The sequence below is a fragment of the Thermobia domestica genome, chromosome 7 (assembly GCF_964235325.1).
Source record: "Thermobia domestica chromosome 7, izTheDome1.hap1.1, whole genome shotgun sequence".
NCBI lineage: Eukaryota > Metazoa > Arthropoda > Insecta > Zygentoma > Lepismatidae > Thermobia > Thermobia domestica.
In genome coordinates, this window is record NC_137460.1 from 287,664,324 (window position 1) to 287,682,258 (window position 17,935).

General features: G+C 35.2%; 2 protein-coding genes across 14 annotated transcripts in view; both read right to left on the reverse strand.

The window, feature by feature from the left end:
- Window positions 1-17,935, reverse strand: part of LOC145691005 (uncharacterized) — a 318,751-nt gene that overhangs the window by 223,956 nt on the left and 76,860 nt on the right. For 11 of the 12 annotated variants that reach the window (XR_014132318.1, XR_014132319.1, XR_014132320.1 and 8 more), the window contains one exon: window positions 15,127-15,630. The exons of the other annotated variant lie outside the window; for it this stretch is intronic. Coding sequence is in view for 7 of the 11 variants with exons in the window: in XM_081766498.1 (XP_081622624.1) it covers window positions 15,127-15,630 (504 nt within the window). In the remaining 4 variants the exon portion in view is untranslated. The remainder of the gene's footprint in view (window positions 1-15,126; window positions 15,631-17,935) is intronic. 12 annotated transcript variants of the gene reach the window in all.
- Window positions 4,172-6,275, reverse strand: LOC145691008 (uncharacterized). Of its 2 annotated transcripts, none has more exons than XM_081766503.1 (3): window positions 6,017-6,275; window positions 4,967-5,115; window positions 4,172-4,583 (listed from the first exon to the last, which is right to left on the reverse strand). In XM_081766503.1, exons 2-3 carry the CDS (start codon window positions 5,041-5,043, stop codon window positions 4,328-4,330), a joined length of 333 nt encoding a protein of 110 aa, XP_081622629.1. In that variant the 5' UTR covers window positions 5,044-5,115; window positions 6,017-6,275; the 3' UTR covers window positions 4,172-4,327. The 2 variants fall into 2 exon arrangements, with proteins under 2 accessions (XP_081622629.1, XP_081622630.1); XM_081766504.1 differs by lacking the exon at window positions 6,017-6,275 and adding an exon at window positions 5,484-5,862.

The following is a 17,935-nucleotide window of genomic DNA, read 5'->3' on the forward strand; positions in this document are numbered from 1 at the left end:
CAGAACGTAATACATTATTTTTGGTGTAATTTCTGTCGTCACTGTAGGTGAAATGGATAGCAGTTGGAAACATTCATGGTTTATTTTTATCAATGTATTAAAATGTAGTTTTAGCGTTTCCCAGGGACAACGACATGGACGCAGTAATAATTTGTTCCCTTCGGAATGCTTTTTAAATGTGTGTCCCTTTGTCTTTCACCATCCGGAGCAGGACGTTTGGGCGCAAGCCTGTTTGGCGCGAGACGTTTGGGCGCAAAGCCATGTATCTAAATAGGTTATTAATCTACTTAAATGGGCTATTATGTATTTCATAACGAAAAACCGAATGTTTTCGCAATAAAAACCTAGAAAATATGCACTAATATCACAAATACTCTGTCATAGAAAATAACTGCACAACTTAAAAAATTCAGAAAGATGAAATTTTACCCCAAAAATTTCTCTAAAAATCTTCACAAACTAAATTTTCGTTACGTTATGGTATGCCCTATGGTAAACAGTCACTGAAAGTCTCAATTGCATTAAATGCTTAGGCGTAATTTAGTTCTAGTAAAATTTCGTATAATGCAGAAAGAAAAAATGTTACATTTACCATGACATTATCATTACATGACGGAATTATGGGCGAAACAACCCAGCAAGTATTCTATAATATGAACAGTTTCAAACTTCTGTACAATAGTGAGAATTCTTTCATCTGCCCGAATATATTTTCTTCTTTCCTTGGGAGGGTCTTCTTCTAGAAGTAGTATAGTATTGCATAGTACACTAAGTTCTGCTTTTTTTTTTTTTCTGTCCTCCGAAGAGCATCAATAAACCGCCAAGTCGACCCATATCTTTCCTTTATGTTGGATATATTATGAAGGACAGAAGTTTATTTTTGGGTGTCACATGCTGCCTACAGTAAATTTTATTTGGACCGCTCCTCCAATTTCAATGTATAGTTAGTACCTATTTTTTTAATGAAATCTGAAACAACTTTCTGTTAATAAAATAGAGTCTCAACTATTCGGCCTAATGGACAGATCAAATAACAAAAAAGCATTCAATAAATACTCACTTCCTGAACCACCCACCTATAGCATTAAAAACGCCATTTTTATTCCAAAGACAGCTCTTATTCATTTTTTTCTGACCACTTGGTAAAGACCAGTACTTAATAAACATTTCCTATGTTTTGTACCATGCGTTTTAATAATTTATTTTAAAAAAGAAAATTCAAAAATTAAAATATGTGCAGTATTGCACATACTTTAAGTTACATCTTTAAAATAACAACATTAAGAAAAAAACGGTTTTTTTTTCTTTACACAAATTACAAGTCCTTATTACATAATGTCTTAATTTATTAAAAAGAAATATTCTTCCAAAACTAAGCCGCATAGTCCGGAGATCGAATACTAGTGATCCAGATAGGCGAGAGTCTGCTGCTGCAATTTCTTTCTTTCTTTTCTTTTTTTTTCTTTTTTTTTTTTTAATTGGTAGAGTTAAATTGTGCATGACGTGCAGGAACTTTGCTGTGTTCAAGATGTTATTTTAAGTTTTTGTAAAATTATTGTGGAAGTTTTTTGTAATTTCCAGAGCCTAATTCTATATTTTAGTGCCTAAACATCCGGATTATAGTTATGAAATACAGTATATGTAGGTAGGTAAACCTATTTGTATAAAGGATTTTGCGTACAAACGTCTCGTGCCCAAAAGGTCTTGCGCTCAAATTTCTCGCGCCTAAACGTCTTACGCCCACATGTGATGGACCCTGACCATCAGGGTGCTTGTTTCACGGCGAGTGTTCTTGCTTCTCACACATATTCATTGTTTAGTGAAACAAATGTTCGAAATGATGCCCGTTTTCTGCAATACACATTACAAGTGTTACATATACAGCGAGAGTCTGACCATGGATTACGACGTATGATCGCAGTCCTTGCTTCATAGACGGTAATTTGAATAATAAAGACTGTATTGCAGAAAATAGTCACCATTTCGAATATTTTCTTATCACTTGTCAACGGTGTTTAGGGATGGGCACGAGTAAATGCGAGAGAGTTTTCTGTGAAACTCGACTCGACTAGAAATAAACATCTTTGAGCTCGACTCGAAACAGAGATCTTTGAGCTCAACTCAAAAAATTCCTTCCAACACGACTCAAATTAGGGTCGAGCTTCGACTCGCGTCGACCCAAATCCTGTGTGTAGTTTTAAGTACTCTCTTCAAGTATCCTACATAGACAATATAATTATTATCAATGATATTATTACATATTATTATTATTACAACGCCGTGTATAAATATGAAAGATAGGCGGTTTGTATCTCAATACTAGAAACTAGTTGTCTACCGACCTCTTTAGACATGAAGCTTAGGAGGCAAGGACATCGTTCAGAAAGTTCTGGGTTTGAGTTCCCGAGGAAGAAGTACTCCAGCTCGAGCCAAAAACTGTTAAAGTTATAAGGCGCCGGTAAAACACGTTCAAAACTGCTCGGCCCGGGCTTAGGTCTATCAACGGGTCGAGAAGAGTGGCTCACACCTCATGTACTAACGAGCCGAACGAGCTCAGTTGAACCGAACGAAGGAAATGGTTCATCCCAACGGAGCCTATGCCTCACTTCAAGCGAGCTGGCTCGAGATATCGGCTCAGTTGAGCCAAGCCGAACTAAGGTCGTTATAAAAATCCCTTATCGTGTTGTTATCGAGACGAGACTAGGTGCGACCAGTGTCCCCTCTGGTGACCAACACGAAAAGAATTCGACATTACTGCTTACATTTCTCATGACTTTCGCTTTGCAGTCTAATCAGACCATGATTTCAAAATGAGTTAAAACGATCTGAACGAGCAACCCATTTATCAAATGCGACTCGACTCGAAACTCCAGTTCATGAACAGCGAATCGGCTCAGAACTCGTAGCTTGGACCCGTGCCCATCCCCAACAGTATTTATTCTGTTTTCATCGTAAGAAACACACTTGGGATAAACAAATGGCGTACTACAATGCAATGCAATTGACTGGAGTTATAGTTCCGTGACTGACGTAATTGCTTATCTGTAATTGGTTAAAGAGAAGAACTATTTTTTCACATTGTTTCGTATAATAATTAACTTCACCCATTTGTTAGACAAGACGAAAAAAAAAAATATTAATTCACGGAGCAAAATGTACTACTACAAATTAATGACAAAATATATGCCATATTCTGTGATTTTTACCTTCTGTTATCGAGAAAAAAAAACAATCGTCACAGTGTTGCTAATATGCAAACCGATAAGTATCTATAACAACAAATATTAAACTCTTGGGAGAGAGGTAGATAGTAAATGTAGTATAGAATAAACATTTATATAATATGTTTCGGTACAAACTTAATATATTTTGAATTGCTCTTAACAACCATAATAAAGAGAAAACATTTCTAAAAAAGTGTAATGGCTGTCCTTAAGAAACGCAGTGATTGCAACAGTTATTTAAAGCCCGCTCCCAACAGTCACCTTACAATGAAAACATGGCGGCTACATGTAGTGCTTCTGTTTAGTGTCAAGTTCCGAAACTCCAAAAGGAAAACCATTGAAGAGCGGGAAAAACGATTTGTTTTAAACGTGTTCAATAAACTGCTGGAAAACAACCCTACTGTGTTAGTGAATGACATAGTGAAATTAACGGCAGAATATACTGGTGTCTCTCAGTCGAGTGTTGTGAACGTACGTAAAGAGTTCGAAGAAATGGGGTTGTTGAAAAGGGTGCAGCAGACTTGCGCACACTTGAGATCCAGTTGCGCCCACTTTTCAGTTATACAGATCAAGGTCGAAAAATCCAGTTTGCGCACAGTTTTTTTTACAACGTTGCCAAACTGAGATGTTTACTATTATGAAAATGTAAAGCTATTTTTGTGTTACCCAGATCAAAACAACATAGTGAATGTGCCAAAAATTTACTTTCTTATACACTTACTTCTACAATAAGAATTTACAATAGCTTTTACATTCACAATTTCTTTCCTTGGAATCTATGTCCAATGGAGTTAAAAAAATTGATTCTTTGCATGCTTATGTCCGTTGTGCATCTCTTAAGTTCCTCGAACTTTTTGATAACAAATTCTTGCCTTGACACTTGTTTTTTCCTTATAGGACACAGTTCACCTTTGGCTACAGAATTAAATTTCAAATGAAAAATGAAAATGAAATCTTTGAGTTTTACGTCCCACAGTTATGCCGGTTAGACTAAAGGAGACGGTGATGATGAGTAATGAATGAAATGGTGGAATGAAGAAAGTGGGAGGAAACGGGAGAACCCCGAGAAAACCCACGCACACGGTGTTTGTCCACCACAAAGTTCACTTGGCGGGGGCTGGGATCGAACCGGGGACCCCTAGCACCAGAGGTGAACGCTCTACCACTGAGCTACCGCGGCCCCTAGAATTAAATTTCAAATCCGTCTCCGTCTGGATTCCTAGTACAACTTCCACGACCCGATGAATATCTGGAGAACTTGCATAGAATTCTTCGTTGAAGTGTCTGTGAAAGGCCTCTGGACCATTTGTCGTCCGTGGCCTAATTGAAGGCTCAGAAGCCCACATAGCAGGTGGAAACCTGAAAATGATATAAGAAAATACTGTTATTTTATTTGAGTAAAAGCCCTTTTTCTTTACAATAACAAGACTAGCTCATCAGGATAAAAAAAAAAAAATGCGAGGTAAGTAGTAGAACAAGTAGTGAAGAGCATAGATAAATGACGAACAATTTTTGATACTATAAAAAGAAAAATTAAATAACCATTTCTATTTTAACTAATACTCAAACAAAAAGTTAATTTTCCAAGAATTTTACTATTTTGACGGTCACACTGTGTTACCAGCAATTGGTAAGTACTCTTTCAAAACTGTTCATTAACGTCTCTCACGTCCAGTGGACACTGAAACTTCAATTAGTTTACAAGTTAAGAAATACTACTAGAACAGTATCGGAATACTCACGTGCTGCTCTCTTCGACGTAGTTTTCTAGTACATAATCAGAGAACAGGTGTTCTGAGTCATCGGGTGCAATTGCCATCAAATCACAGAAAGCATGAGAAACATTCCGTTGAGAGAAAGGAAAGCCCAAAGAACATCTTTAGCCATTTTCCTGCAAAAGTAGTAATATTATATTTACTTATTATTAACGTTATTATTATTTACTTATTACTATATTGATTAAATAAATGGAAGATATCTTCCAACTTAGCAAAGTATACCATAATACAGTAGTGTAACAAAATAAAATGAACGGTGAAATATGTAGTAGTTCACACATGTTTAACAGCTTTGTAATCTTAAGAACGAAACTAGTGAACATTGTACCTGAAATCAACACATTTCGAATATGCTGGAAAAATTAATTTTAGACTATTAGTTTTGGGTAAGTAAAAGCGCAAGAGTGAAACTTTATATAAGACTTTATAATACTATTTACTAATAGGAACAAGGAAAAGACCGAAGGAAAGCATACAATACCTAACTCTGATTTAGGATCCATGTATGCTTTATGCAAAACACTGTTGCTTTGAATCTTCCTCCACCAGGTTTGTCCCAAATGAAATCAAAGGCTAAAATATTACATTCTGGGAAAACTTCTTTGATAGCTTTGTGAGCTGCAATTTCGTCAACCCAAATAGATTTGAGATCCATTCTGCTGTCTAGTGTGATTTAATCAGTTCCCACATTGCCTTGTAAGTTTTCTGGTCCTTCTTTGGCAAGAACGCAAAGCATATTGGTAAGTAGAAACCATTCAATCGTGAATTAATCGTGTACAATTGCACAAATTGCCTGGGAGCGTAAGTGAAGGTACCATCAACAAACACATTTACATCGTCAGTCTCACATAGAAACCTATATATATATATATATATATATATATATATATATATATAAAAGATTAGAGCAGCCAATTAAATGTCTAACTAAATGCTAACACATGAAGCAGAAACAAAGATAGCATTAAAATATATTTTTATGGTAGTGAAACTAGTAGTTCAAATAAAACTTACGAGATGTTTCTCTGGCAAGTAAGAACCACTATTTGAGACTCAGCATCCACGAAAACGAACTTTTCTCCTTTCGTCGTAATAACGTCTTGCATCTCTGCCATCTGCTTGATAGCTTGGAAAGTACACGTGGGTCGAGTAGAGGCTAATTTACTTCGATAATTATACATTGCTTCTCTGCAACTCCTCGTATCTTTATGGGTAAATTGTATACAATCGTTCATCTTTGAAAGCTCCTGCGTGATAATTTATTAGGTCTCTCACTAACATGTTCCATTGGTTTTGTCTTCGTTTAGACTATGCTTCTGAAGTTTTTGTGAATCTTGAGAATGATTATAATCTCCTTTAATTTCGAGGACTTCACTTTTATTGATATCTGTTCTAACTGTTGCACAACATGACTTCGTGGTGCACCTGTGAAAGACTAAACTGTGATTACACTGACTACATTTAAAACAAGACAAAGCTGACATATTATACCATTTTCAGATTAACTGAAACTAGTGTCTTGCAGTAAATGTCATCTATAATATTTAATGGATTTAGATACCCAGTCTGTCATACTTTTAAGTAAGTCAAATTCAATAACGTTCTTAAAAACAACACAGAAAACTAGATATTTAAACACTAAGGACTACTTGCTTAGTAACAAAGAAGTAACATATCCGTAAAGTTACCAAATCACTAGAATAAATCTAGTAAATAAACCCGATGAAACTCCGATCTGGTTTGTTAATAAAACATACTTACCTCCAACAAATTTCAGTTGTGTTCCCACGAAAACGTCGATACTTAAATCTTCCGAGTAACAAGCACGGTACTCCTTTGCTTGTAGCTGTAAACTACATCTTGTAACTGTAACCAGCAGCACTGTGGAAACAGTATAATAGCAGGCAACTTTCAGTCTATATGAGGCACCACGCCTCATTGAAATTTTATTGGCCTTCAGCCTCAGACCACAGCCAATCACAATGCTCGGTTTGTTTATTTGCACTAGTAAACTTTTAATTGCCTACGCAGGTGTCACCTTTCACTTTTGGAATTAAACATTTTAATTGCCTACCCAGATGTTACTATTGAACTTGAACATTTTATAAAATTATTGATCTGCTGTTACAGTGGTGGCAAAAAGTCCTGAACACACTATTTTTTTTGCCTAATTTTTGTGTTTGATACAGTAAAATTAATAACAATATTTAAGATAGTGCGATAATTTCATAACGAAAAATGAAGTCAAACACAAAAATTAGGCAAAAAAAAAAAAAAAAAAATGAGTGTGTTCAGGACTTTTTTGCAACCACTGTAGATTTTGAAAACTGGACAAAGCCAAAAAAATATTACAATCGAATCGTTTAGAATAATTTTGATTCGTGATACCCTGAAATATGTCTTTACAAATAAAAGTTGATGGTGGTGTTTCCCTTCCAAGTACGAATAACTAGTATTTGAGATTTAGCATCCAGATATCTCATTTTCTTTTCTTCATTAGATATTGTGCGCAATCCTGTTTTTATCATCTGGCAACGTCGCCTCCCAATCCTGTGCGTAATCCTGGCCAAAGATACTGTCAATCAACTTCTTATCTGGCATTTGCTGATAAAGAAGATAAGTGTGCGCAAGTCTGTGACTCCCACTACTACTACTCATTACTATACTAATACAACAGCGAATACCACTACTACTATTACTAGTAATACGAAAATAAAAAAAAAATGAAACTGAAATCTTTGAGTTTTACGTCCCACAGTTATGCCGGCTAGGCTAAAGGAGACGGTGATGATGAGAAATAAATAAAATGGCGGAATGAATAAAGTGGAAGGAAACGGGAGAACCCCGAGGAAACCCACATATACGGTGTTTGTCCACCACAAAGTTCACTTGGCGCGAGCTGGGATCGAACCAGGGACCCCATGCATCAGTGGTGAACGCTCAACCGCTGAGCCACCGTTCCAGGAACACCTAATCGACCCTGGCGTCTTGGTGATTTATTTTATCATTATATTTTGTTATATTTGTAGTATCATACTATAAACAATACAAGAACATGTAACACCATTTGGTATTTGCCTTGCTAATTGAATATTACTACAAATTGCGCTGATCTTACGAACACGCCAGTTCAGGGTTTCGGCCTCCGTGGTCTGATGGTAGTATACCAAATTCTACTTGACTTTATCATACGTTCTTTAGGTAACTACGGCTGAGCCCGTATGGATGATGATGGGATGATTTGATTGAATTAAAACAGCGGGAGGAAACGTGACCAATCCGAAAACTCCACGTACACGGTGTTTGTCCACTACAAAGCTCACATAGCACGAGCAGGGACAGATCCGACGACCTCTAGCACCATATGTGAGTGCTTTACCTACTGAGCCACCGTTGACCCTCGTAAATCAAGCATCGACTCACATTCTATGCAGACTGACCATACTAACTAGAATTAATTTCTCCGATTTTTTCTGTACTTAGAAGGTAAATTCTGTACCACCAAGCATGTCAACGCTGACGCGAAGTCATAGCACTTGTAGTAGTATTAGCAGTGGTAGTATTAGCAGTGGTAGTAGTAGTAGTAGTAGTAGTAATAGTAGTAATAGTAGTAGTAGTACAGTGTTTCACAGTCTTGAATAAAGAGTTAGTTTCCCAAACACATTACGATCAACATAGGCTGACAACATTATTGTGTGTTTCAAATGATAAGCGGCATGGTCTTGAGTTGGTTTTGAGCGGTGTTGACAATTCGCGACAAGCAGTTCTACACGCTGACTTCTCGCGCTACTGCGAATCTTGACAATACTAGAGGTGATTATTAGAAATATTGTATTAGCACACTAACTGTTCACTTTACGAAGTAGAGAAAAGAATTACGAACACATATGTGAAAACTACATCTTTTTATGTCAACTGGTTGCTATGATACACGCTTTGAAAGGTTCCCATATAAAACAATTAGTAAAACAAGCGATGAGTCCCGCGTCTAATTTCCAGTGGATTTTTCTTCAATTTGGAAATAGAACTCAACTTTTATTACAAGATAATCAGGGGTGTAACCAGCAGATTGTTCTAGGGGAACATTACTTTCAGGGGGAGGAAAACTTTTCATACATTTAAAAGAGAACAAATGATCTTTTTCAGAATATAAAAGCATTTTAACTCACCATACATACTATACACATATATTTTCACGATGCTACCTTATCAAAAGACGGATCTTCATAGTACTGAAGTTGAAAACCGGATTGTGGGAGATGAATCAATAAGATATTCATAAGAAAACAAATGCTGTTTATAGCAGTCTGTTTACCTGACTTTGTGTTTATGTGGGTTAAAATAGTAAAGGAAAAAAAAAACACTTGAAAAAATATCAACTCAGATATTATTATGCAATAATATAGTAGTGAGTTCATACGGTGTGCGCTCAGTTAGGGAAATGAATATAAAGCATATGATTAATTTTAGTTGTTTTAATTAGGTACAGAAACCGCATTGATGATGTTTGATTTTTTTTTAATTTTCATATTTTATTATAAACGTCCCTCATTTGCATTAACTATTAAATAAAATTATTAAACATGTACCAGACGAATTTGATTTTGGGGTTGGAAATAGTTTGGAAAGACAGGGCCCTCTTTTCCCCCGTGGCTACATGCCTTTGGAATCTGATTCACACACACACACACACACACACACACACATATATATATATATATATATATATATATATATATATATATATATATATATATATATATATAGATAGATAGATAGATAGATAGATAGATAGATAGATAGATAGATAGATAGATATATAGATATAGATATAGATATAGATAGATAGATAGATAGATATGCCTAACATCGTAAGAACAAAGTATGGGAATTTCCTAATATTGTTTTGAAATTTACTTCAAGATAGATTCTTCCTTATTCAACAGAAGAAACACAGTATGTTTTCTGTGTCTTTCACGTTTCACTACTTTATTATGTGCGACTTTTATTCCCTCTTTTCTCCTCTACAAGGGATTCAAAAGCACCAGGCGTCTGAATGGTCATAAATTATCGTAACCCAAAACAAACTCGAGTATATCGAATTGCTTAGGAATCAGACGGATTGCTTTTGTTACACCTACACAAAGCCCAAGAGTGTTACTTGTTATGAAAACTGATAAGGAAACAAAGGGGATAGTTGTGTAGGAACGTAACCTCTCTTCTAGCATAAACAGAATTCATCAGTGTCTGGGTTGCTTTTTTTTCGTGGTAGTTCGTTTGTTCTCCAAAATTATAGTTGTCAATGTTTTTAAGCAAATCGAGTACAAGTGCAGAGTTTTCTTTTAAAAAAAGTTCTACGAAGTCAGGCTCGAAGAATTATTTTTTTGTTTACAATTTTTTTAGCCCATGACAATAAATTTACAAGACACAGATTCAGACAATAACGAAATATTAACTGACATAGACGATAGTGAAAGTAGAGTTGAAGACGAGTGTTTAGCATATCCACTGGAAAAGTTAATAGGTAGGTAATTTAATTACTATAAATACTTCTAGGATGCACAGTCAAAATTCTTGAGTTTGCTGGAATAGTATCTTTACATTATGAATAATATTGCCAATGTGTGTCATAATCTCAACTGGAGGAAGAGCGAGAAGGGAAAGGGAAGTCCGCAATCCGGAAACATCGCGCGGAATATCGCGCATCATTGGCTACTGCCCCTGATGCTTTACATCTGAAACATACAGTATAGGCTCTGAGCCCCATATCAGTCACTGACATGCAAGAAGCATCGGAATTTTAATTCTGTGAAGTTTATGATTAATCTGACGCTCACTGGTATTTCCAGAATAAAATTTGGAATTTATATAAAGAATCACCATCGTATGTCTCGTGCACTGTGCTTCCCTGCGCAGTGCATTACCAAAATAACATCATATATTAAAATACACGTGCCTTTCAACTACAATAACTCCGAATTTCACATTAATTGGTCAAGAAAAATACCTTCTTCTGATAGTCCCTGCCAAGGATATTTATGGTGATTTTTTATGTGATTTTTAGAAAGGAGATTGTAGCCCCATATCGGGCACTGACACATGGAAGAAGCATCGAAGCATTAATTCTGTGACATTTGTGATTAAGGTGACGCTTCCTGGAGTTCCCAAAATACAATTTGTGATTTTGGTAACACTCTACCCACAACCTTTTAACACCCCTCGTCACCCAAAATAATGTTTTAGATGACTACAGTAGCATTGCGGAAGAGTGTTATTGCCAATTTGTAACCAATAATACTCCTCTGTCCCAAAATCCTTACCAATAATCATTGGAGAAAACTACTTCAAAAATTTAACATTGAATCTTCCATAAGGAAAATGAACTTTTGCACTTACGCCCCAAAAGAGATACTAAATAATCACTTTCTCTCATTTATTGTTAAAACTTGAAGAATTCAGACATTTTTGAATAAGAATTTCACATTAATGGTGTGAAAACTTTATCTTCCAGTGCTGTAGAAAATTACATGAATTATGGAATAGGCTGTGAGTGCACCAATAAACAACGAGATTTCAATTTATTTGCATTTGTTTTTGCTGTCCCTACGATAATCTCATATGTCAATACATCAAAAAGGGAAGGAGATGTGCTATTGTTCCCAGATACGTCCATGTGCTCCTGATCCTCCTCTTTTTTTAACGTAACTAATATTGTTGCTTTTATGTGTCATCAGCTCGAATACCTTCTACACAATCTGTTGTTCGCTATATGGGAGGAGCAAAAGGGATACCTGGTAACTCAGTGATAGTATTCATCTTAATGCAAGATGTCCCACTTTAGATCTGCGACCAAGCTAGTTTATAATGAAGAACAATACATCTGTTAGTATTTTCGTTTTCCTTTTTGCAGGATACTTCCATTTTGTCACGAATCCTCATTGAATCAACTCTTTCAAAATCATTACGTATTATTAATGTTCAACTTCTTTAGCACACAGTTCATGATTGTGGGTCATGAACCTGCAGATGTAAAGATTTCATTTAATTTACTTTTATTCACTATATTCAATCCCTACTGTACATATGCAACCACGCACAACACACCAAAAATCCTTCGCCATTTTGATTTTGTTCAAAACATTGATGGTCTGTCAACGACTTTATGTTACTTGTTTGTACGTTGTTTCATTTGTCATGAATCGGAGCCACCTGTCCTAACGGAATGATCGGGACTTCCCCCCCTCATTACCTTATGTGGGAAACTTCCTTGCGCCGCTACTCTACGATTCAGAATCATGCAATTTTGGATAGAGCAGATTACAAGATAACATGCCGCCTCAGCTCAATAGCTAATAGGTTTGGAAATATTCGCCCCCAAAGTTAATTTCCCCACGGTTTATGACAGTCCTAGCTCTGAAACTATGCACTTTTGACCACGGGTTCATATGAACTTTTTTCCTTACTTTGATGTGAGGAATCACCTGTTTCAGTTTGTCGGTCTAGTTTATTAACACTCTGCACAGTGTATATACATACATACATACACACACACACACACACACACACACACATATATATATATATATATATATATATATATATATATATATATATATATATATATATATATAGAGAGAGAGAGAGAGAGAGAGAGAGAGAGAGAGAGAGAGAGAGAGAGAAAGAGAGAGAGAGAGAGCCTGTTTCATAATTCGTGTAATTTTCTACAGCACTGGAAGATGAAGTTTTCATACTATTAATGTGAAATTCTTATTAAAAATGTCTGAATTTTTCAAGTTTTAACAATAAATGAGAGAAAGTGATGGTTTAGCATATCTTTTGGGGGCGTAAGTGCAAAAGTTCATTTTCCTTATGGGAGATTCAATGTGAAATTTTTGAAGCAGTTTTCTCCAATAATTATTGGTAAAGATTTGGGGCACATGAGTATTATGTTACAAAAGGCAATAACACTCTTCCGCAATGCTAGTGTAGTCGTCTAGAACATTATTTTGGGTAAGGCTCCTATTTTGAGTGGCAAGGGGTGTAAAAATGTTGAGGGTGGAGTGTTACCAAAATCACAAATTTATTTTGGGAACGCCAGGAAGCGTCACCTTAATCACAAATGTTACAGAATTAATGCTCCGATGCTTCTTCCATGTGTCAGTGCCTGATATAGGGCTGCAATCTCCCTTCTAAAAATCACATAAAAAATCACCATAAATATCCTTTGCAGGAACTATCAGAAGAAGGTATTTTTCTTGATCAATTAATGTGAAATTCGGAGTTATTGTAGTTGAAAGGTACATGTATTTTAATATAGGACGTTATTTTGGTAATGTACTGCCGTACGGGAGTACAGTGCACGAAACATACGATGGTGATTCTTTACATGAATTCTAAATTTTATTCTGGAAATGCCAGTGAGCCTCAGATTAATCATAAATTTTACATAATTAAAATTCCGATGCTTCTTGCATGTGTCAGTGACTGATATGGGGCTACAGCTCCTATCCAAAATTCACATATTTCGGCATAAATATCCTTAGCAGGGACATACGGGATTAAACTTCTTTTGGCCAATTAATGTGAAAATTGCCGTTCTTGTAGTAAAAAAAAAAAAAAAAAAAAAAAAAAAAAGCGTTCTTTAAATCTGGATTGCTGTTTTGGTAAGGCAGCCCCTTAGGGAGCACAGGGGACAGCGCATATGATAGTGAATCTTTATAAAAACTCCAAATTTTATTTTGGAAATGAGAGTGAGCGTCAGATTAATCACAAATGTCACAGAATTAATACCCTGATGCTCCTCGGATGTGCCAGTGTGTAATGTACGGCTACAGCCTCTCTTCTAAAAATCACATGAACAATTGACGTAAATATCCTTAGCAGGAACATACCAAAAAAAGTTATTTTTTGGGATCAATTAATGTGAAATTTGGTGTTATCGTACTAAGAGGGTATGAGTTTTTCAATTTTGAAATGCTATTTTGGTAACGCGCCGTCTTAGGGGACACGGCGCGAAATACATGAGGTTGATATTTTATATAAAAATGCCAAATTTTATTCTAGACAGGAAAATAAGCGGCAGATTATTTACAAATGTCACAGAATTAACATTCTGATACTCACTGCATGTGCCCTGATTGATATGGGGCTACGCTCCCCCCTTCCAAAAGTCATTTCATAATGCGCGATAAATATCCTTAGCGTGGATATACGGGAAGAAGGTGGATGTCTTATGTATTTTATCATTATTGCAGTTTTTTTTTAATCTCAAATCTGTGAATGATTATCTTCTATCAGTATAACAGATTACGCACATAGCTTTATTTTTATGGTATCACTGGAATATAATCAAAGTATTTGCATTTGCTAAAAATCAATTGGAACTCTTTGTTATAACACAAAATCACACACACAAGTCACCAACGTATTTTCCCCACACTTACGCAAAACCAGCTCGAAATAGAACATAAAATGACAATGGAAAATGTCGCAGAGAACGCAAACAAAAAAAATATCTTAACGAAAAGTAACATTTTAAAAATTACAAGTTTAGTAGGTTAGCTTTACATTTCAATTGTATTTTCTTTATTCGTAAAAAGAGCGTATCTTTTTCATACTTCTTACACAATAACTGTATGATCCCACTGTCCAGACACCAATCTACTCATATGCACTGCATATGTAAATACATCAAGAAATCGTATACTATGGACAAGCGGTTGTAGTAGAAACAAATGCCTCGCGAGGAACAAGAGTCATTCCTTCAAAATTATTCCTTCTTGAAAACAGCACTTTGTGGCTCTATCGTTATTTATTGTGTAAAAATATAATTAACCCAAGTACAAGACAAATAAAATCAACTTTTATTCAGCATGCTCTCCTGAAGGAGCAAGACAAAGTAATGCAATTTACTATAGCCATTGTGAACACCTTCTCCAATGTATCTGGAGTGATCATCTCTACACTCTGGACAATTCTGTTTCAAGTTATCTGGTAGATATGTTGAAAAATTTGGGGGAGGGAAGTGCCCATATTAATAACTGGCACATGCAAGGAGCATCGGATTTTATCCATGGATTTTTTTCGGGATCTCCTGTTTTCTCTAAATTATGCTGTATACTTACGTTCTTCAGAGGAGCATTTCTGATTGCCTTCTTCCACATCCTCTTCGCTGTCCATCCTGGAACTGGATACACTGTTTCCTGTTTCTGAACGTGATCCCTGAATACACTGAAACATCCTATGTGAACAATGCAAATTTCCTCCTTTCTTTGTCTTCAAATAAAGTCCGAGAGACTTGAACCTTTTATAAACAATACAGACATCGTCGTTATACTTGCAAACACTAATTCCAGGCTTGTGACTGTATGTTAAACAATGATCTCTCAAATGTACCCAACGTGACAGACACTTCTGTCCGGAAATACGCCAATATGTATGAGGGAAGCATCTTCTACGAAATTTACGTGCAATCTTATCCCACACTTTTCCAACTGGTTCCCTACGAAAATTCAGAAGAAATTCTTCCTCTTTCAAAATATCAAGTAGAATCTGCGTAGCATTTTTGCCATCCTTTATTTCTTTATCCCAAGAAATGAGCAGTGTTCCCTGGTTAGAAATTACGGCACCTAAAACAAAGAAAAGGAAGAATAGTTCCATAATACCAAGTCACTTGCTCTAGCGAAAATGTATTTTGAGGCAACACTAAATCAACTGTTTAACACAGGTTGAACAAGTTCCCTAGGAATTTCAAAAATTATAATCTGGTACTTGTCAAATACAGTTAGTTGAGCTATAATTTTGAAATTTATTTTGTTAGTCTATCAAATACAATTTTCTGCAATGGGCAACATTAAAGAATTTACTACCTGGCATGATTATATGTAATTATCCGAGTGCGAAATTACGCTTTACAATATTATTATCTCAGACATTCAGATGAGATACAAAGACAAAGAAAAAAAATTGCGAAATTTCGGTCAAAAACAGGATCGCTAGCATACATCCTTTCTACACATGTTTACACAACTGAGGTGGTTCCGTAATTTGCATAATACTTATTAATTGTTACGTCTTCCCAGGCGTTATTCTGGATATATTTCCGCACCACATCAGAAACATTATATACTGCTTCCACATTTGAGGAAATTTCATTTCTTAGCGCTTGAAAAAAGGGAATTTGCTTACTTTCTAGCAGGGTTGGCAAAAATCATGATTTTTATTGAATAAACCAAAAAACCCGTTTTTTTTTTTTTTTTTTTTTTTTTTTTTTTTTTTTTTTTTTTTTTTTGTTTAAACCCGGTTTATTTGGTTTAAACCAGGTTTTTTGGTTTAAATAATTTGTTCTATTTATTTATATCACATATGGATAGACATAAGTTGGTTTCACCTTGGTGTTCTTACGCGACAACCGGGTTATGCTGGAAGGAGTCACATAAGCTTAAAGTGGAATCCAAACCGCTTCTCGGCTTGCATCGGAGAGAAATTGTCCTCCATTTGAACTCGAAACTGGGACTAATTGACCACAAAAGCGATACGTCTGCTGACTCTCTCACAAAAGACTCCGGATAAAAATACGTTGCACTGTTCTTCACATACTTGTTAATATGATAGTCAAGAGTCATTTCAAAAGAACAAAACTATAAACAGTTGGACATGTGAAACCATTATACACAATTATGTATGGAAAATTTCACAATACTGCAGAGTATAGAAGAACTAATTTAGTCCAAGTTAATTCACTACGACTTTTATTAGTCGAAGTTAAAAAGAACAACTACTTAATTTGCATATCAGTAAGAGAAGTGAATAAAGATATTAGTTATTTGAGTTCACTTTGGCTCAGACCCATTTAAACATAAGTAGATACTAAAGAAACTTCTGATTTCAATAAATGCCACTCGTGAGGTTTGTATGACCCCAGCCCCCAAAAAATCGTCATTTCGATATATTTTATCAACAGTAAACATTATTAAAACGAAACAATATTTCTATTTTTTCTCTGATTGTAATTGCATAATAATAATAATAACAAACTATTTAAAAAATCACAAAAGAAACATTCATAAACTTATATAAAAAAACAAAAGTTGCTTTTGTATTATAATCTCTTTGAGTAATGAATGTGGAATTTAGGTCTGAATATAATACGAATAATATACGGGAGTGAAATGTGATACCCCACAAATATGTGTTCATCAAGATTTTACGAACACTTACGCTTTTACAAGCATTTTTCGTTTTTGGGTAGATGCAAGGGCTCGGAAAAAAACTTGTTTTTTTCTGCTTCGCTTTTTTGGTTGGGAATTTTTCTTTCTTCAAAATTTTGCTTTCAATTGATAAAGCAGGTTTTGTTTCGCTTCTCTACAGCACAAAAATTCATTTAATTAGTGGTTGATGTAGGTAATAATATAAAACCTAGAATAAACCATGAATTTCGAAAAGAATTCTTTAAAATTCTTAACAAATTTACATTATGAATTCCTAAGGACTAACCAATAGATGTAATAATTTTTAACCTCTTATACGCAAAAGTAAGTACTTTTATTTAAACAAAATGATACACAAATAACTAGCAAAATTATATGTAGTATTTTTACTTCAAAATATCACACACCCTCTTTTTGAAACAAAATAAAATCAAACACGAGAGAAATATATTTATATGATAATCTTACAGGCTGCACATCAAGAGCTTGGTTTCGGATGGTTCTGCATATTCTTGAAACTTTTAACTTGCATATACATTGTATGGATATTTCGAACAAATTTTTCATTCATTGATCACATACGTAATAATCTGTTACCACCTGTTAAGTGCTTTGGATCTGCAAAGTCGGTAAAATTCCGAATTCTATAATGCACTGACTGTTCCTTAAGCTTGTTTAGAATCGGGCAAGTACCGAATTTTCTGTTCATGGATCATAATAGACC

Bases quoted from the DNA above. Each gene is read 5' to 3' on its own strand.
- LOC145691008 (XM_081766503.1), bottom strand. From the start codon at position 5,043: ATGGCAATTGCACCCGATGACTCAGAACACCTGTTCTCTGATTATGTA. The intron at 4,584-4,966 runs GTGAGTATTCCG...TATCATTTTCAG, and splicing joins TACGTCGAAGAGAGCAGCAC to GTTTCCACCTGCTATGTGGG.